The sequence below is a fragment of the Myotis lucifugus genome, unplaced genomic scaffold, assembly GCF_000147115.1.
Source record: "Myotis lucifugus unplaced genomic scaffold, Myoluc2.0 scaffold_166, whole genome shotgun sequence".
Taxonomy (NCBI): Eukaryota; Metazoa; Chordata; class Mammalia; order Chiroptera; family Vespertilionidae; genus Myotis; species Myotis lucifugus.
The window spans coordinates 1,502,285-1,523,359 of record NW_005871214.1 but is presented as its reverse complement, the minus strand read 5'-3'; the positions used below and the strand labels follow the sequence as shown (position 1 = coordinate 1,523,359).

At 44.6% G+C, this 21,075-nt stretch overlaps 1 protein-coding gene across 2 annotated transcripts in view; it reads left to right on the top strand.

Moving 5' to 3' along the window:
• Positions 1-5,849, top strand: part of PRKCH (protein kinase C eta) — a 218,856-nt gene extending 213,007 nt beyond the window's left edge. Inside the window, exons 13-14 of one of the 2 annotated variants that reach the window (XM_006096032.3) lie at positions 3,225-3,368; positions 4,554-5,849. In XM_006096032.3, coding sequence (XP_006096094.1) covers positions 3,225-3,368; positions 4,554-4,700 — 291 coding nt within the window. In that variant the 3' untranslated portion in view covers positions 4,701-5,849. Of the gene's footprint in view, positions 1-3,224; positions 3,369-4,553 lie in introns of those variants that run through there. The other variant, XR_002831026.1, reaches the window with a different exon arrangement.
• The last annotated feature ends 15,226 nt before the right edge of the window (positions 5,850-21,075 follow it).

Sequence of the window (21,075 nt, the reverse complement as noted above, 5' to 3'; positions counted from 1 at the left end):
CCTCACTCTTTGCAGCTTGTAAAGTGCTTTTATTGACCCTAGAAAACATCCTGCCTCCTTCAGTAAATGTGTCCAGAATCTTTCACGAAGACACTTTATTTTCCGCCTTGGCTGACTTTCTCGTTGGGCCCACGGTCAGGAAGGAGGTCAGTTGAGGTGAGGCAAATTTTAAGTAGACCTTAGACACAGACAAATGATTGCTCAAACATTGTTAACTTGCTTGGCATTTGGCTCCCCTTAGGGACATAAGCAAATAAAGGAAGCTTTCTGTGAAAGGATTATGCCATTAACTTCTCAGCAGCAGGAACACGGTGCTTAGGAGAGTCCTGTGCCTGGCTCCGGGGCAGCGAGCTCCGTGGTCCCCAACCCTATACACCTCTACCACTGTGTCCTGTGAAAGACTTCAGGCTGGGGACTAATGTCACCTGTTCCCTTAACTCCCCATCTCTGAATCTGTAGAGGGGGGTAGTCATAGAGGGGCTGTGACCTCCTCCTTGAAATGATCCCTGTCCAGGTTTCTGTTTCTTGCTGTTTGTTCTCCTCTTGCTTCTTCATGAGCCCCTCCCGCTGCCACCCTGCCTTTCTTCTCACTCTGGGCCAGGACTCAGGAGCCATGCCAGTCAGGGAGCAGAGCCAGCCAGGAGTGGTGGGTCGTGGCTGACCAGGGCCCATCTGCCCTCTAAAGAGGCAGCCACTGTTCAACCCCAGGCCACTTTTATCCAGAAAAAGGTCTAGTGTTCCAGAATATCCCATTTTCCAAGAGAAATTGGAAAACTTGACTTTTATGTGATGAGACATTTCCTAGTCTTTAAATGTGTGGCAAGTAATTAAAAGTATTTTAAAACACACGATATGGGCCAAACAAAATGTCTGAGGCCTGGGCCAGTCTCAGTTAGCACTCTCTCTCCCTCTCCTTAATCCTGTGGCCCTCGCAGTTTTAGCTCTTGCTCTCTCACCAGATGTTGATGTCTCAGGGTTAGCTCTCTAACCCCCGGCTGCACCCAGACTTACACAGCCAGTCATCTCCATGTGGATGTCTCTATACCTGAAATGCAAAGCTGAGCTCATTAACCTCCCAAATCTGTATACTGTAGGTCAGGGGTCCTTAAACTACGGCCCGAGGGCCACATGCAAATACAAATATTGTATTTGTTCCTGTTTTGTTTTTTTACTTCAAAATAAGATATGTGCAGTGTGCATAGGAATTTGTTCATAGTTTTTTTTTAAACTATAGTCCGGCCCTCCAACGGTCTGAGGGACAGTGAACTGGCCCCCTGTTTAAAAAGTTTGAGGACCCCTGCTGTAGGTCTTGAGAAATGTTCAATGGTTTGGTTTTGTTCCTGTGACAAAAATACCATTACTACTGCTACTACTTCCATTAATATTTTATTTAGTTAGTTAGTTAGTTAATCCTCACCAGAGGATTTTTTTTTCCATTGTTTTTCAGAGAGAGTGGAAAGAGAGAGCCATCTGGATCTGTTCTCCCATCCTTGGATCCTGAGTTTTTAGAAACACAGATTTTTGGTAGTTTTTAGAATAGACACTACTCTTCTATCAAGGATGGTATCCCATTGACTTCCTAAGGAGAGAATCTACCTGTTTCCTTTATGTGTGCATTTCCCTTTCCTTGCTGAGCGGCTGATAATGATACTCCCATCATCCGGGGAGAGCCCACGCAGCAGAACCCCTCACTCTCACAGAACTCAGTTACCTGTGAGCTATGTATCCCCTGCCTCCATGCTGACACTGCACCTGCCTGGAGAGTCCACTGCTCTGGTTGGGCCCGTGGAGCTTGGAAGGCTCCTTTCCCTTTCCGGCTCCTCTTCCAATCCTGTGGCTGCATCCTTTGTCAACCCCGTCCGTGTCTTCCCTTTTTATTGGCTCCCCTTTAAAGCTGTTTCTGCATTTTCTGAGGCCCATCCTGTCGGATTTGCTTAGGGACTTTTGCTGCCACCTCCTTTCTCCATACGATCCTTTTCAGCTGAAACAACACTGGAGGCTTTGCAGCTGGACACCTGGCGTGGCAGCACGGCTGCCTCTAACCTCTAACACCATCTTTTCACGTCTGCACCTTCCACAAGATTGCCTTTGTATTGACTCTGGAAATTTCCACTCCAAAGCAGTTTCTCTGAACACAGCATCACTTGTGTCCTGTACCCGTAAATCAAACCTGGAAAGGGGTGCTCAGGGCCTGTCATCGGGTGTCATAAATTTGTTCAAAGATAACGCGATTTAAATTTAAAACCAAAAACAAAACATATTATCTGAGGCAATTTTCTTTTTAAAATGGGAAATTAAGTTAGATTCAGGGTCTTTGAAATCCAAAATCACATTCTGGCCGTGAAAAGCGAATTATCCCATATAGTCCCTGGTCAGGATGTGATCAGAACACCTTTCATTGGCCATTTTGTGAAAGTAGATTTAGCCCAAACATCTTGACAGGAGCACAGCCCCAAGAAAGTTTCCCAATTGACATAAAGATATGAGGCTTATATACACACGTTGAATGTGTGATGATGCTTGTTTTAGTTTTTGGCCCATGTAGCAAGAGTCTCAGTCATTCAACATTTTGAAATGGAAGAACAGGGGAGAAGGAAGCATCTTGAAGGAAAAAACAAAACAAAACACTTTTCACTTAAAACTATGATATCTTTGTTACTTAAAGAAAAGTGGCCAACTTTGTCTATCCTAGAGCCAGAACACAGAACGTTTAAGTTTTTCACCCTTGGCGGCTTCTTCACAGAGATCTTCAAAATAATGGCTCTCACTCTTCTCTCTGTGGTCTTGTCAGAGAGCGGGAATCCTGGCCAGCCAGTCGGGTCTCAGAAAAATGGCACAGCTGTTCCTAAAAGTAGCCCCATTCATAAGATGTGGGCTGTCTACAACTGCGGAGTTGGAGAAAGGCTCACTACTTTATAAAGAGTTTCTTTTCTTCAAAGAGGAAAGAAAAATACATGGTATTTACAGAAAACTGGACCCTTCAGCTTTATTTTAGTGGCCATGTCTGAAATGGAAGTGGGGAAGGCCGTAAATATACAAGCAGTTGCGCCTTTAAGGGATGATTCACCGTGGCTGTGCTGCCCTTGATGGAAAATTCAGCGAGTTGAGCAAAATCAGCCCGAAAGCCTCACGGGGCTTCCCTGCCAGAGCGGGTGTCCACCATCTGTGATGTACTTGTGGTAAATGACTGAATGATCGACTCTCTTTCTCCCCCTCTCTCGCAGTTCATGACCAAGAACCCCACTATGCGCTTGGGCAGCCTGACTCAGGGTGGCGAGCATGCCATCTTGAGACATCCTTTCTTTAAGGAAATAGACTGGGCCCAGCTGAACCATCGCCAACTGGAACCACCTTTCAGACCCAGAATCGTAAGTGTCCAAGCCCATCATAGCAGACTTGCCTCTTTCTTTAATATCATAGTGTTCCACCAAAGTCTATTGAGCAACGGGATGGTTCCCCATGGGATAACCACACCAGAAGTTCAGCCTGACACTTGGCAGGGCAGCCTCACCCCGGAGTCGACACTACGTGCCCAGGTTACTTCTCACAAAGTTCTCGCCTCTTGCATGCTACTATAGCACAGAGCTGAGGCCAGAACAGGCCAAGACCCTTTTGTCTGAAGAAATACCTAGAGCACAGAGGTACCTCCCCAAGCTGAGTGGGGCAGCCTGCCTGAGGGTGGTCCAGCTCTTGGTCTGAGAAATAAGCTCTTTCTTAGCTCTGTGTCTAGAGAGCCACACGGGAAGGCAGAGATGCTGGGCGAGCAGTAGATCAAGAGTTAGGGGGATGAGGGATGCTCCAGAGGTGGAGAGAAAAGTATCATTGACTCAAGTAAGAGCAGTGAGAGGTCTAATAGCAGCAGAAATGACCTTTTTGGCATAGTTTATAAAGATGTAAAAAGACCAGCATTTCCAAGCACACAATTAGCTTAATCTAGAAGAGCTTACTGGGTTGGACACCAAGCACCCAAAAGTAAAGCCACTGCCTTTAATGGGCACCCACCTGCCATCTTCCTTGGGATAAGGGAAGCTCTGCCAGCTGGGCATAATGAATCTCACAGGTGGGTAAAGGAAGAGGCCGTTGTTCCCTAAACTCGGCGTTTCCAAGAAGTCTTCTGAGAAAATCCCTCCAAGCACACAGACCTGGGTACAAACAAGAAGTGGGGCAAGTGTGAACTCAGCCTCCAATGGCAAATACGAGCTTGTGTGCCTCTCAGTAAGGCCTGTGGAGAAGTGGCACCTCAGTGAAATGGAGAGGAAAGGGTGAGTGAGCCAGCTGGTTCAGGTGACCAAGTTAATCCCTTAGCCTCCCAGCCTACGGCTGGCCTTACTCAGCAAGATTTTCATGGGGTGAGTGAATTGGTGGTTACCAAATGCCATAATTATACACAATGTAGTACATTTGCTCTAAAACGCTGTGTAATCATAATTGTTATAACTGTAAATAATGCTACAGTGTGAGTGGCAGAGCAGTTCTCTGAACTCACTGGGCTAAGGCTCAGGGAAGACAAAGTCCTCAAGTGCGTGATCTGACCCTTGTTTCCTTGTTGACAGAAATCCCGAGAAGATGTCAGTAATTTTGACCCCGACTTCATAAAAGAAGAGCCAGTTTTAACTCCAATTGATGAGGGACATCTCCCAATGATTAACCAGGATGAGTTTAGAAACTTTTCCTTTGTGTCTCCGGAATTGCAACCTTAGCCTGATGGAAGGAGAGAGTGATGTGAGAATCACAAGGGGATGCCAGTTTTCCAGGGATTTCCTTTGTGGGGAACTCGCCAGCATCTGCCTTAGAGCAAGAACCTTAATGTCAGGGAGCAGGTGGTGAACTCCAAAGGACGTAACTTCAAGAGAGCAACTATTTCAGGTCCCGAAGGAGCCATGGCACTGGAAATAGCACTGAAATGAGAGTTCATGACGAAATACACTGTTCAGCCTGTGAGTTGCCAAGGCTATTTCAGGCTTGGGATATTAAGAGGAACCAAAAGGAGAGAAGTTGTGAAGAATAAACTAGATCCTGGAGAATATTCTGAGCCAAACAGAATATTTTCAAGGGACAAATCAAGACTTTGTATGAACTTGTCTGTGCTCTTTAAATCTTTAAGCCAATGAGCGCCTAAGACTGGCAGTCTGCAAGGAGTCTCTAAATGCTAATGAAGAATCTAAAGATAAGGAAACGGGTGGCTTTCCAAATAGAATGATTTACTCTGAAGAAACAAAAATATGGTATGCAAAAAATTCATAACCTAAAGCTCAATCTTGAAAACAGATGTTGGGCACCAAGACAACATTCCAATTTATTCTCTTATCCTTACCTTGATATTTATTGAGTGCCCAGTGAGATGGTGCCACAATATTGAGTGCCCAGTGGGCTAGTGTAAACAGATGTGCATTCACCAGGCTTTCATTCCACAGTCCATTGATTTACCTGAAGGGTGTTTGCATTTTGTGAAATGCCTCTCCACGTTGCAAATGCCATACTTCTTTGTCTGTACTCAACTGTTTTCACACAAGGCTCACTGCCCCACAGCAACTATCCACACAGTCAGCAGGTGAACTAGAGGTGCTTGTTGCCTGCTGACTTGTGGAATCTCATTGTTGCTCTGGACTCCTCCATGAAGAATTGCATGCCACTCATGCCAGTGACCAGACTTATGGCTTATACATTAGTGGTTTATTTAAATTATATTTTAAGAGATGGAGATGTTTGTTTGGTATGCATTTTAATAATTAGAAATGGCTCTTGTAAACAGGACATTTATCAAAGAAGGACCTTATAATATGTACCCATGTATGCAGTTGGGGAATTTTATCTGGCTGGAAATAAACGCATTTTGTAGCAAAAAGAAATTTTTTTGTCTAGGAGGATTTGTTTCATCCCCTCTAGAAGAGTAGATATCCAATGAATAAAATGAATAATAGCTTTGAGCAGAATGGATAGAACTCTTAACTTAAAGCAAACTCCTGAGAGGAAAGGTTGACATAACCTTCTGTGTATCCCTTAAATGAACATGGCCTGTCTCTTACCAAGATGTCTGTTCTGAATCACAGCAATGACTACTAAGCATTGTTGCAACAGACCAACCCTTGAACTCTCAGTAGCTAGATATATTTATTTCTCCTTCACATAAAATATAGTGCAAGTTCAGCAGTCCTCTTCCATCTTATAACTATGCCATTTGGAAAATGTAGTTGCTAAGGTTGCCATGACAAAGTAGAGAGTGGATGGAGGAGGTGCTTGCTGCCTAACCACCTCTCTGAGAAAAGACATACATCAATCACTCGCATTTGATTGGCCAGTACATGGCCTCCCTCTAACTACGAAAGGGATGGGCAATTACAGAGCAGCAAAGGGTGTCTGGCCAGTAGTAACAGTCTCTGCTGGGGGTTCTTTTAATAAAATTATTATTGATTCTATTCCCGGTGCAGTACTTTATTTTTATTTATTGATTTGAGGATTTCAGAGAGAGAGAGAAGCATAGATTTGTTGATCCATTTATTTATGCATTCATTGGTTGACTCTTATATGTGCCCTGACTAGGGATGGAACCCACAACCTTGGTGTATCCGGATGATATGCTAACCAACTGAACTACCTAGCTAGAGCCCTTGGGGGTTCTTTTTCTCATTCCAAGGTGGTAAGTGACTTGAATGAGTAGAGTAGCTAGGAACCTCCCTTTTACTTTTGTTTAGCACTTAGCCCTTCCAAGGCACTCTCACCTACACACTTTTCACTAGATCTTCCTAATATCCCTGGGAGGTGAGGCAGGTCATTCTACCACTACTTCCAGTGTGAATACCATGGCACATCTATACTAATAAAAGAGTAATATGCTAATTAGACCAGGAGACCTTCCGGACGTCCTTCCGGTCAAAGTCAGGGGCTTGGCCTGCCTGCATACTGCCCCAGGCCCCTCGCCCAGGCCGCCCGCTCCCCAGTGGGGACCCCCATCCAATGGGGGCATGGATGGCCTTCAATGGCCCTCAGCCCCTCACCCAGGCCGGTCCCGCTCCCAGCGGAGATACCCACCCTGATGGGGGCATGGATGGCCTGCAAATGGCCTTTAGCCCCTCGCCCGGGCCGGCCACGCCCCCCCGGGCCGGCCACGCCCCCCAGCTGGGACCCCCTTTAGGGCAGACCAGCTGGCCCTCACCTGACCAGCTGGCCCTCACCTGTGTATCAGGCCTCTATCTATACTAATAAAAGGGTAATATGCTAGTTAGACCAGACATCCTTCCAGACAAAGCCATGGTGGTGGGGCCAAGGCAGAGGCAGTTAGGGTGATCAGGCCAGCAGGGGAGAGCAGTTAGGGGGATCAGACCAGCAGGGGAGAGCAGTTAGGGGGATCAGGCTGGCAGGCAGGTGAGCAGTTAGGAGCCAGCGGTCCTGGATTGTGAAAGAGATGTCCAACTGGGATCGGGCCTAAACCGGCAGTCGGACATCACCCAAGGGGTCTCAGATTGGAGTGGGTGCAGGCCAGACTGAGGGACACCCCTTCTCCCATGCACAAATTTTGTGCACCAGGCCTCTAGTTTTATAAATAAGAGGGAAAGAGAGGCTCAGAGGAGTTGAGTTATTGGTTACCCAAAGGTTTCTGACTTGGTAAGGAATGAATCTAGTCTAGAGTCTAAATCTCTGAAGTACTATCCCAACAGACTTCTGGAAAAGGAGGGGTCATTCTGATCTTGGGACTTTTTGGCCTATAACATAGTTACTTTGCAGTTCAGGGTCTTCTACTGCTTTGTGGGGTGATTAGCTTGCTATGGTTTATCCCACACTGGTAAGGAACCATGAAGAAGAAAGCGTGCCTCCTGTGCATGTTTACAGAATCCATTATCACGGCCCTGTGAGGGACCCACAGTCCTCTTTGATGAGTCTGTGATCACTCGGCAGTCTCCCTCTTCACAACCTGTTCTCCAGCCTGCTACATGAGTCAGTTTGGGCTAAGTCCACTCTCTTAAGATAATTCCAGATCTACCAGACAGATTATTGACAGCCAAGCAGTTTTCTATGACAGGATTCCATTGCTTCTTCTTCATTTCTCTTTTATATGTGAGGAGAGAGGATATTCAGGATATTTACTAACACTCAGTCTCTTACTCCAGGGTCAGAGACCAATTTCACATCTTTCATCAGTTCTCCTAAACGTTGCATCCTTTCTGAGGATCACAAGGCCGATGGCCCGCCTGCACTTCCTGTGCAGACTGGCCACAAGCCATTCGATCAGCAAGTGCTGAGTTTGCTGCAGGAACTGATGGGTTCCCTGAGCTCAGATGGCAGCACGAGGTCACACTGAGCCTCTCTCCCAACCCCCCTTCCTCTTGGATAAGGAATATTTAGAGATCCTCAGGTCTTATCCCCCCGTTGTCCTCCCCAGCTAGTCCTCATCCCCACACCCATTTGTCCCCACCCTCTCAAGGCATTCCACACTGCACTAGACATGCAGGCCTAAGTATCTGAAAGGAGAATAACTACAAAGCATTTGCTTTGAGATGATCAGTTTGGGGTTTTTTTTGTTTGTTTGTTTTTTTTGTTTGTTTGTGTTTTAGTGAACATTTATTATCTGTTCCAAACACTTTAAACTCATTTACTCATTCAATACCCCAAGAGGTGTGTACTCTCTTTTCACTTCATAATAACTGCTAGCATTTAGTGAACATTTATTATCTGTTCCAAACACTTTAAACTCATTTACTCATTCAATACCCCAAGAGGTGTGTACTCTCATCATCATTGTACAGATAGGGAAACTGAGGTATACCAAGATTAAGCAACTGTCCAAAGTCATACAACTAAAGCAGTGGCATCAGGATTTGGACCAGGCAGTTTAACTCCAGAGTTCCTACTTTTATAGCCCAATTTAGTGAGGTTTCTCTATTAAGGCCAATTCTACTTTTCCCCCACTTTGGGGGGTTTTAAGAATAAAAAGTGTGTAAAACTGGCGGGGAGCACTAAATAAACTGCCAACTGGGCCGGACAGTACTTAGTCATCCTGTCTGTAGGACCATTTATCAGCAGTGAGATTATAGAATTTGCATGTCAAAGGCCTGGCACTGGTAACCCCCCTGAAGGGAACTGGGGCAGGCCAGAGTGATGCAACTGGGACTTGGGCCTCCCCAAGGAAGAGGAAATTGTCTGGTCATATATCCTGTCAACCCCTTCTGAACCCTGGGTAACCTCTGAGTCTTGGTGGGGTTTCCAATCCTTTCCTTTCCCTTTAGGGGAGTGAGCCTCTTTATGGTTTAGTAACTCACCCACCCCGCTGTCTCCTGGGGCATCACAGGAAGAAGGTATGTAGCCTGGGTCCTAACTGGGCAGCTGCGTTCTTCCAGCTACAGAGCTGATGTAACTTGGTAGCAAAGAGCAAAAATAAAACACTCCATTTACCATTTATTGACCTTAATTGGGTACAGGTTGCCTTGAAAATATTCCAGCCACAGATTTGGCCTTGACCATATCACGGGCCAATGCCATAAAGTGTTGTGTCTTCTTTATCTCCAGATTGAGTCAACCTCATTACTTCATCTGGCTGTGTTGACTCTAAAATGACTAGACAGTCTACTGCGACTGTCCCTGGCTCAGAATCACACCAGGTCCTATCACTTCTCATTTCATGTCATCTGAGGCTAAGACTCAGATACAGCCTGAGACATTCACGGAGGAAATGAGGCCTGTGGTCATAGGTTCTCCTGAACTGAGTTGCAGTTGAATAGAGTGAGCCAGGCTGCAGCTATAAATGGGGCTTGGTAGTTTCCCCTCACTCCTGTACTGAAGCAGAACCAAAGCTATGAGTGCCACCCTCAGCTTCATCCTGTCCCAGCTGTCCCCATTGCCCCCATCACCCCTACTCCCATGTCAGTTGTCCTTTCTCTCTCCCCCTTCCTCACTCTTTATTTCCCAGTATGGCAGTTCTGTACTCTCTTCCTTCCTCTACCATTTGATTTTCAGGGCCTAACCTGACATATGAGCCCGTTTCCCCACCACCAAGATGATACAAAATCCTGATTTGCATATTTATATTATAGGTTCTTTTAGAGGCCAAAAATGGCAGCCACCATTGTATTTCTCCCATGTATTCCTGAACTTTCGGCGTCACCCTGTGACAGCTCTGGCCCTGGCATTGACTGCCTATCAGAGCAACCCTGCCTATGCCGCCCACCATCGTTCTGGGAGGCAAGATGCCACAAGGGTGAAGAGCATAGGCTTGAGTAGAACGCAGACATATGTGCTGGATCTGCTACTCACTGTGTGTCCTTGAGGAAAGTCAGTTTTTCCCCCAGATCTCAATGTCATCTGTGAAATGGGAGTGAGAATGGCACCAGCCCACCTCATATTACAGCAGGCATTAGCTATTCTATGTGGAGCAGGAACCCCAGGGCTGGGAAGTAGAAAATGCTCAATCACTGTTAGCGATTATTATTGTCAGCCATCCAGAGAACCAGGGAACATTGCATGTTAAAGCAGCAGAAAATGGGTAGACTTCATGCTGCCCGTCTCACCTGATGGGGATGCTATGCCAGCTCCAAGTTGGAGGGGCTTACTTTTCTAGCTAGTTGGGGGCAGAGATTGCTCAGGAGATTCTGTCAAAAACTTATAAGTTTTGAGTCCCTCCTGACCTGACTGAAATGCAGGATCCATATTGAGTATTGATCAGTATTGAAACTGTGCTGCTCTCCCTAAAAAACAAGGGCGAGAAATATCCATGGTTCTCCCTACAATGGCTCTTCTCTCAAGCCTTTCAGGAATACTTTTGTTCCTACAGATTTATTTTTTTAAATATGTTTTTTTATTGATTTTTTTATAGAGAGGAAGGGAAAGGGATAGAGAGTTAGAAACATCGATGAGAGAGAAACATCCATCAACTGCCTCCTGCACATCCCCTACTGGGGATGTGCCCGCAACCAAGGTACATGCCCTTGACCGGAATCGAACCTGGGACCTTTCAGTCCGCAGGTTGACGCTCTATCCACTGAGCAAAACCAGTTAAGGCTGTTCCTATGGATTTAACCTGACGGTACATTTAACTCACTTCTGACCAAATAACACAGAAACTACATCCTAACACAATATCTACTGGGTCTAGAGACACTCAACATGCCTGTGGGCCCATTCAGAAAAGCAAGGACATGTACTCAAGCAGTTGACCAGGTCCTGGCATACCTAAGGATTTGAAGCTAAAGAACCAAGGCTTTTTCTCCCTAGATGAAGACATATGTGAAGAAGTTTCTAGTAATGTGAGAAACCCTGTAGTCCTGTATATTCCTACTAGAAACAGCCACAGCACCCCATCCTCACACACTAGCCTTCCAGACCACCCAGGGCTGCCTTTCTCCTGCCACCAAGGCAGTGCTTGCCTCACAGGGGTTTCATTCTTCTAAGGGCTTGGACCAAGCTAGAAAACTTCGGGCTAGACAAAGTGAAGATTGTGTAGTCAAATGTCCATGTGGGTTGCAGAGGTTAAGACAGGAATCTTCTTTGGACATATTTCAAGATAGAAACCAGGGATCGTCTAATAGTCATTTGATCTACGAGTGTCAGCAATAACCTAGATAACCCCTCAAATTCTTCTAGCCTTATGCTCTCATGACTAATGGTGAGCTGAGGGATATTGTTGATCAGCCTCCACCAGGAGATGTCAACCCTGTATTACTCTCACTACACACAAAACCTCCATCACTTGAATTATCTCCCTGTCCATCTCTATACAACCTTCGCACACTAGCACACCCACTCTGTGTGTGTGTGTGTGTGTGCGTGCGCTCTCTATCAATCCCAAATTCCCTATATTCCCCGTAGGCTGACACTCACTTGTTTCTAAAATCACATAGCAATATTTCATACCTGGATGCCTTTCATATTTCTCATGCTTGTTCATACATGGGAAGGAAAAATGCTTTCTAAAGTTAAGCATAAGATCACCAGTAAGATAAGCCTCATCTAGCCACTGATGAGTACTTGTGAATGAAAGAGAAAGCAGTATTCCTCAATTCTGTTTTGTTTTTCCTCAAAGAAAGTGATTTTCAAGAAGAAAAGGTTACAATGAATTGTATAGTCCAAGGTAGATAAAGAGATGATATTAAGCATTCAGGTAAGTACAGGCAACATTTCAGAACAGAATTATTTAAGCAGTAATTTATGAGCACCAGAAGGGGTATGATCATTAGGACTGAGCAGAGGTTTATGAAAACAAGTCTGGAAAATTGGATTACATTTTCTTCTTGGATGGTTGCTAGACTAAAATCAGGGAGATGTGATAGGTTTCACATAACTGAGCTTTAGCAACATACACGACAGAGTCTCATTTCCTTGTGGCCAAGTCAACTCAGTAAACAATGGTACCCAAAGTATGGTGATCAGTAAATTAGAATCCATCTGGAACAGTGTTCTGCACCCTTGGGCTGCCCCTGCTCCTCTGAAATGAACCGACAAATTTCATGTCTTCCTTTAATCTTAGATTTTCCTTTAATTTTATTTTAGATTTCAAACAATCAACATCATGACTAAACACAAAAATTAGGCAGTGGGACAAAGTGCTACTATGTTTTCAAACTATACATGCCCTCCCAGGAGATTCTTTTTTATTTATTTATTTATTTATTTATTTATTTATTTATTATTATTTTTTATAGGAGATTCTGATAGAAAAAAAAACTGTAGCTTAGAGAACCAATCACTTGTTGCACTAATATTGAGCACCAACCATATGCCTATCATGTTCTTGTTGCTGGGATAACCAGAGTAAAAAAAACAAACACCCAAAGATCCCTGCATTCATGGAATGTACATTCTAATCTAGAGGGGTTATATTTTTTGCCAAAATTAACCCACTTAAGAGTAAAGTGACCTGGTTGGCATGCCTCAGTTGTTGAGCATTGACCTATGAACCAGGAGGTCACAGTTCGACTCCCAGTCAGGGCACATGCACAGGTTGCAGGCTCAATCCCCAGTGTAGGACATGCAGGAGACAATCAATGATTCTCATCATTGATATTTCTATCTCTCCCTCTCCCTTCCTCTCTGAAATCAATTTAAATATATATATATTTTTAAAGGAGTAAAAAGGCCTCATGGCCTTGCCTTCCTCATAATTGTATCCGCAGCACCTGGCACATTATACGTGCTTAAGAAATCTGTGCTATTGAATGATATAATCAAAGCTGGGTGTCAAATGTACTTTTTGACTCCAAAAATAACATTCTTTCACAACTCTATGCTGGAACAAATTTAAGCAATAAATATAACCTGTACTCGGGTCTGAGAAAGCTAATTATATCAGGACAAGATGTAAGTGACAAGACTTGACAGCATGAGTAAAAAAAATCAGGCAGAGGCATAGAGTAAATTCAATATATGTATTCATCCAACAAGCATCAGGATTCATCAGAACCTTTTACAAGTGACAGGGACATTACAATGAGCCATAATGCCCACCACCCTGAGGCTTAGGGTCCAGTGAATGAATATACAAAAGCAGGGCACTGTGGATGCCAAAAAGATGAAACTGCAGTGTTAGGCTCCACAGTTGCAACCATGGAGCCTCAGGTGAAGGGAATGATGAGCCCCACTGAGCCATAATTAGACTGTGCCCGGAAAACTGGACTTGGGTCTAGACTCCACCACAGAGAGAAACAGAATTGAATCATGACCAGACCGGTATTGCTCAGTAGTTGAGTGTTGACCCATGCACCAAGAGGTCATTGGTTTGATTCTGGATCGGGGCACATGCCCAGGTGGCTGGCTTGATCCCAGTCTCTCTCCCTTCCCATCTATCTCTAAAATCAATAAAAACACACATATATATATATATATATATATATATATATATATATATATATATATTTAAATAGCTGAATCATGGTCAGAGGAGAGTGAACTAAGTAATAAAGGGGGTGATAACAGGTAACATAGCAAGTGAGGAGGTGAACTGGGGGCTAGCCAGAAGAAAAGGCAGGGTAACATTCTAACCACCTTTGAATAAATGAAAAGCTATTATGGTAGTCTTTAAGCTGCACTCCAAATATTTCCAGCTCTCTGATTCCTGAGCATGGAGTATGAGCCCCTTTGCGGTCCTGCAAGCTAGAACACTTCAGTGCTGCTGGGGGACGCTCTCTTTCCTCCAGTAAACAGCCATGTTGAGAGAGAACAATTTGGCTGACAGCCTGAGTCTCTGAGTTATTAATGAGCCATGTACTCAGCCAACCCTTGATGGCCATTTTACACAAGCAAGAAAGAATTATTATTTGTCTTACTGTCGTTCAACGCTGCTGAGGTTACAGCAGTTGTTCATGCACCATAACCTATGCCTGCCATATATATATGGAGACGGACTGGTCTGGGCGTTTACAGCTCCCAGGATTAGAACTAGGATGATGTCAGGCAGCAACAGGTTACAGAATTTGTTTTAGTATAAAAATGAACTTTTTCACAAAGGTACTCCTGTGGAATCAACTTCCTTGGAGGGAAGGAGTTCACCATCACTGGGCATCTTCAGTCTACAGCTCTCAGCAGATGACGGACAGAAGTCAGACTGGACAATCACAGAGTGGTCCCTTCCAACCCAAGAGAATATCATGCCACAATCTGAAATGTAACTTAGCAGTCGCTCTATCATTGTGCTGCTTCCCCTGGCCCAATGGGCAGGCCTGGAGTTGGCTCACCATAATGTTTCCACTGGCCACATGCCAGGCCCCTGCTGCTCTCACTGTACCACAAAGTCATGAATCTGTGCCCAGCACTGCCAGGAGGGCTCAGCAAGTGTACACAGAATGTGCGGCAGCTCAGATGGCAAAGAGATAACGCAAATGGGAAAGGCTCTCCTGACCCACCATCATGCAGAATGATAAGTAGTCCTCTGGGATGCCTCTCTGCATCCTTAGCATCCTGGAGGCAGTAGGAAACCAGTGAAGCTCACCCCTATTGGTTTGTTCCTCATCATGCTTAGCTGCCTTCTAGGAACAAGAGCTAATCCTCCTCCCTGACAAGGCAGGACTCCAGTGCAAAGATCTTCTCTGAGGGGATGTGTTGAGAGAAAGCTCTCTTTGGAAGATTAAAGAGAAACATGGTTCTTAGCATCAAGACTGAGTCTGAGCCCTTGACCAACTTTTAGTGGTTTGTTGAAACTGCTTCACACTGGCTCATAAGAACCAAATGTACACAGTTCTTCCCAAGTTAGTGTTCAGTGAGCTCACAGTGGTAGCTTAAAATTGGCCATGGTAAGAATATTTACCCCATGGAAAGTGGAAAATGATACAAATCAGGCTGTTTTTATTTTTATCTTTTAATATGTTTTTATTGGTTTTCGTTAAGAGAAAGAGGAAGGAAGAGGGAAACACCAATCAGCTGCCTCCTGCATGCCCCCTGCTGGGGATTAAGCCTAAAACCCAACATGTGCCCTGACCTGGAATCAAACCAGCAACCTCTTGGTGCATGGGACGATGCTCAACCAACTGAGCCACAATGGCCGGAGCAGAGTGATTTTATTTTTTAAATTGTATGTATGTGTGCATGTATGTATTTGACAACTTATCAGCACACTGGTGGGAATAGTGAGACAATCTTGGTGTTAGGAGCCAGGCTGAGCTTGGTTCATCTTGGCTCTGCTGCTGCTACCTATTGTCATTGGGGAGAAAGTATTGAAACTTCTGTGAACTTTAGTTTCCTTATCTGTGAAATGGAGATAATGAAATTCAAACTACTTCAGAGGGTATATGAGGATTAAATGAGATTATGTCCACAGATCAATTACTAAACTAAACAAAGCTCCTTCACCTTGAGTCACATGCAGACAACCATCTCCAGGGACAGGAAAAGAACACCCCTACATCATGACTTTTAATTAAATGTGCATAACCTTCTCAGAAGCTTCCCAGCCTCATATCTTCATACCCCATTGGCCAGTTTAGCATAACATGGCTTTACCTAAAGCCAATAACATGGTTATACCTAAAACCTCCCATTTCGAGGAATGGAAGCTACTGAGAGTGCCCTGGTGGGATTTTTAAAGCTCCCAGGTGGTTAAGTGCAGTTAGAACATAGACTCAGTGGCTTAGAGCAGTGATGGCGAGCCTATGACACGCGTGTCAGAGGTGACACGCGAACTCATTTTTTTGGTTGATTTTTCTGTGTTAAATGGCATTTAAATATATAAAATAAATATCAAAAATATAAGTCTTTGTTTTACTATGGTTGCAAATATCAAAAAATTTCTATATGTGAGACAGCACCAGAGTTAAGTTAGGGTTTTTCAAAATGCTGGCACGCCAAGCTCAAAAGGTTCACCATCACTGGCTTAGAGTGTAAGTCTGAAACTCAGCCCCAGGGAGTTAGAGAGGGACTCATTCTCTGAAGGACAAGAATGGAGAACAAAATCAGGGCTTGAGGAGTGTGGAGGGGACAGAGGAGGAAGGACAGCTGATTATCAGGTAACCAGCAGTGTTGGCTCCATTCTCCATTCCCAGCTACTGGATCTCCTTGGGGCAAAGAGCTCTGGGGAACAAACAGATACATTAAGAAATGGTTGTTGTTAGAATTGAGACATGCAACAGTTTGGAAATAGAAATGAAGTCTTGGATTAAGATTTGGAAAACTAAGGAGTGGGAGGGAGAGGGTTAAGAAGGCTTTTGCAGTTCCAGTTCAAGATGGCAATGAAAGAGGCTTCTGAATCCCCTCCCTGAACGGACACACCAAATCTACAGCTACATGCGAAACAAATCCAGAAACTAGTCGACATACTCCTACATATTTGGTGAACAAGAAAAACCCCACACTGAACCAGGTAGCAGAGGCTAAGCTAGAACCCTGCTATAAGCCCCACCCCTAGCACAGGGAAAATCAACCTGGGGGGAACACACAACTCGGAGCTTCCCCCTGAGGACCTAAGGGTTTGGATCCCATAGCTGGTGCCCAACTTTTAAGATTTCCACCTGAGAGACAGGCCTCGAAGACACCTAGCTCTGAAAGCCACAAGACCCAAAAGACTGTAGAAAACTAAGAAACAGTTCTTAACAGGCTCCTGCAGACTCCCCATGGCTATACCTGCCAGAGCCCAGAGCAGAGGCAGCAGAAATAACTGCCTAGTCTTTTTCTCAAAGAAGCCAATCTTACCTGCAGATTTTAAAAGTTACCACCTTATGAGCAGGCTTCTAATGTAACACACATATGGGAACTGCCTGCAAGCCTCTCCAGAGACCACGCAGTCTGGTGGACACCATCTTGGCGTTTTCCCTCTGCTAACCCGAGATCGCTGGTGCGTCTTGGACAGGAGCTTGTTCACAAGCCTGGGACTGCTGGGGTCCAACCCCAGCGGGTCCAGGGGTCCCCAAAGGTGTGGACGGAGTCGGCGAAGAAGGAATGACATGGAAACTGGTTTCAGTTCATCAGCATAGCGAGGTTCTCCTTCCAGGATCTCCAGCGAAGTTCTGGTTAGGAACTCCAACCAAGTTCTGGTGCCATGTTCTCTCGCTAGGTTCTCCAGCCAGGTTCTCCAGGTTCTCCAGCCAGGTTCAGTCACCAGGTTCTTTTAGCCAGGTTCTACCCAGGTTCTTTTGCCATGTTCTGTCTAGGTTCTCCAGTGAAGTTCTGTAGCCAGGTTCTGTCCAGGATCTTTTGCCATGTTCTCTGGCTAGGTTCTGGTTAGGATCTGATGAGGATCTGATGTGGATCTGATGAGGAGCTGATGAGGAGCTGATGAGGAGCTGATGAGGATCTGATGTTTATTGTCTTGTTACATCCGTATTTATACCAGCCGATTTTAATCCTGTCAATTTCTATTACAAAGGTTAGGGTGTTTCTTATCTCCATTCCAGGGAGTAAAGATTATGTAGCTTAAGCGTGATTGTTCTTATTTAAAGTGATTAACTACCCGCCTGGCACTTAGTTAAGGGATTTTATTCCCTCCCTAACTTCAGGGAAAAATCCCTACCTGGGGAAACAACCTTTCTCGGAGAGGTGACCTTGGTTAAAACACATAGCGCCAAGAAGGGGAGCAAACATTAAGAACAGTATGCCATATACGCCAGGTCCCTTGAAACATGCTGTGCAGATGTTTCTTCTCTGCAGCGACTGTGTCAAGCAGCAAGGATGGACCGGCTCCCGGCATGGGACCTTGGCTTTTGTGGCTGCTGCCCATGGGACACAACAACCAGCGGGGCTTACATTCACAAGTCCTACATGCCTGTGACTAACGAAGAAATACTTTGCACAGCACAGAGGCAGCAGACCGAAATGTCCAGTCTTTTGGTGAAATAGGCCTATTTACAAATCTTAAAAGGTGCAGCCTTCAACTTTAACATAACATTTAGGGACTAACTTCAATCCTCTCCAGAGACTGGGGGGACAGGGGCTGCCATCTTTGTGTTCTCTCAATGCCCCACCCCAGGTCACCAAGAAAGAAGCTTATATTTGTCATTGTCACCAAGAGGACACATTCCTGAGAGTCTGGTGGCCAGCATGGCTTGTGTTAACAGGTTCAACAAGATGGTAGCAAACAAAGAAACAGGTCTTAACTGGCTCTTTCCCCAGGGCTCAGTGCAGAGAGAGCAGACACCTTCCAATCTTCCCCTGGAAAGTATTTTTAAAACTCCTGCCTGAGGGTCCAGCTTCTAATCAGCCTATCTATATCTAGGTGTTGATTGAGATTGTTCCCTTTGCAAGGCTGACAGGTCTTGGCACACTCTCAACTACTGGGAACCACTAAGCACAAATAGGCTGCTTGGACAATCATAAAGGTTGAGAAGCAACCAAGAGCTAGGGCAAAGTTGAACAATAAGGTTTATCTTCTACACGGGGCTACTTCTTCAAAACGGGAGAGGTAACCATTTCATCTAATGCATAAAATCTAACATACAGAGTCAAGGAAGATGAAAAATAAAAGATATATGTTCCAAATGAAAGAATAAGCTAAGACCCCAGAAAAAGACCTTAATAAAACAGAGATAAGTGATTTACCTGATAAAAAGTTCAAAATAATTATCATAAAGTTGCTCATCGGAATCAGGAGAACAATACGTGAGAAAGTGAGAATGTCAATAAAAAGAGAAAATATAGAAAGTACCAAAGAAAAATCACAAGGTAAAGAATACAATAACTGAACTGAAAAAATTCAATAAAAGGATTTAACAGCAGACTACATGAAGGGCATAAAGGATTAGTGAACTTAAAGACAGGGAAGTATAATACATCCAATCAGTGGAACAAAAAGAAAAATGAATTTGAAAGAGTGAAGATACTTTAAGGGATTTATGAGGTAACATCAAGTGAAGTAATATTCATCCATATTATAGAAAATGAATATTAAGAGAGAGAGAGAGAGAGAGAGAGAGAGAGAGAGAGAGAGAAAGGGTCAAAAATCTTATTTGAATAAAGAATGGCTAAAAACTTCCCTAACCTGGGGAAGTAAACAGACATCTGTATCCAGTAAACCCAGAGAGTTTCAAATAAGGTGAACCCAAAGACACCCACATCAACCTACATTATAATTAAGTTGTCAAAAGTTAAATAGAACAAGAGAATTTTAAAAGCAGGAAGATAAAAACAACTTGCTATGTACAAGGAAACCCCCATAAAACCATCAGCAAGTTTTTAGCAGAAATTCTGCTCCCTAAAAGGGAGAGGCACAATCTTTTTCTTTCAGTACTTTGAATATAAAACTGCCAACCAAGATACTCCACATAGCAAAGTTGTCCTTCAGAATTAAAGGAGAGAAAAAGTCTTTCAGAAGACCAAAAGCTGAAGGATGGATTTCAGCACCACTACTATACTTCCTTACGAGAAATGTTAAAGGGACTTCTTTTAAGCAGAAAAGTTGCTAATTAGTCACAGAAAAACATGAAAGTATAAATCTCACTAGTAAAGATAAATATATAGTTAAATTTGAAATACTCTAATATTGTAATGATGGTGGGTTAAACATTTAACAATCTAGTATGAAATTTAAAATACAGAAGTAGTAAAAGTAACTGTAACCACAATAATTTGTTAAGGGGTTCACAAGATAGAACGATATAAATTGTGACCTGAAAAACATAAAATGGGGGAGGGGGTGGGAAGAGTAAAAATGTAGTGCTTTAGAATGTGTTCAAACTTAAGTTGCTATCAATTTAAAATAGACATAACTATAAGATACTAGAAGCCCAGTGCACAAATTCTTGCACCAGTGGGGGGTCCCTCAGCCTGTTCACCCTCTCACAATCCAGAACCCCTCAGGGGATGTCAGACTGCCGGCTTTGGCCCTGTGAGGATCGGGCCAAAACCGGCAGTCCAAGATCCCCTGAGGGATGTAGCAGTATGCAAAGTGGCAGGTGGCCGGGGAGGAGCCTGAGTCGGGGCCGGGTGCCGCTCCCACTCTCCCGGCCCCAGTGTGCCTGCTGCTGCCGCCACCGCTCATCTCAGTAGCGCTGCTGCGGAGGCAGTAGAGGCTCAGGCCAGGGAGAGATCAATGGAGGGGAAAAGGAGACATATGTAATACTTTAAACAATAAAGAATTTAAATTAAAAAATATTAAAAAAAAAAAAAAGCAGACACGTTAGCTCAGTCAGCATTTCCCCACCCAAAGGCTCCATGAGCCATTGGTCAAGGAAGGAGAGAGCTGTGGAGTTCAGTCCCCCTACGAGGAGGGCCCTAGTTCTCAGTTCCATCTGTTTTATTCCCCAGACACCTGCTCTCTCATTCCCTTCCCAGTTGCTGGGGAACGGATAAGTGGAACCAAGGCGTTTTCTTTTTGTATGCTTCCCACCACAGTCCATCTCAGAGGCAGAACGTGAGAAGCCCAGAACGTCTTTTGGCCCCTCTCTGCATATCCCCAGCTGCCCCCTGTCACGGCTTCCACCCCAAATGAAAGCCACTGCACCTCAAAAGCAGCAGAGAAATGTGGCTCTCCTTCCTGTCCCCTTTAGGCGTGAGGGAGAGAAGGAGAAGCAGACACCAAGGTCAAGCAGGGGGACTTCCAAGCCGGTGCCTTCTTTCTGAGAAAAAGCCAAGAGTGATTCTGGACCGGACACGGCAGCTTTCTGTGCAGACCAGCGAGAGAGCTGGGCAGCACTAGAGAAAGGGTCTTTGTGAAATGCAGGTCAAAGCAAG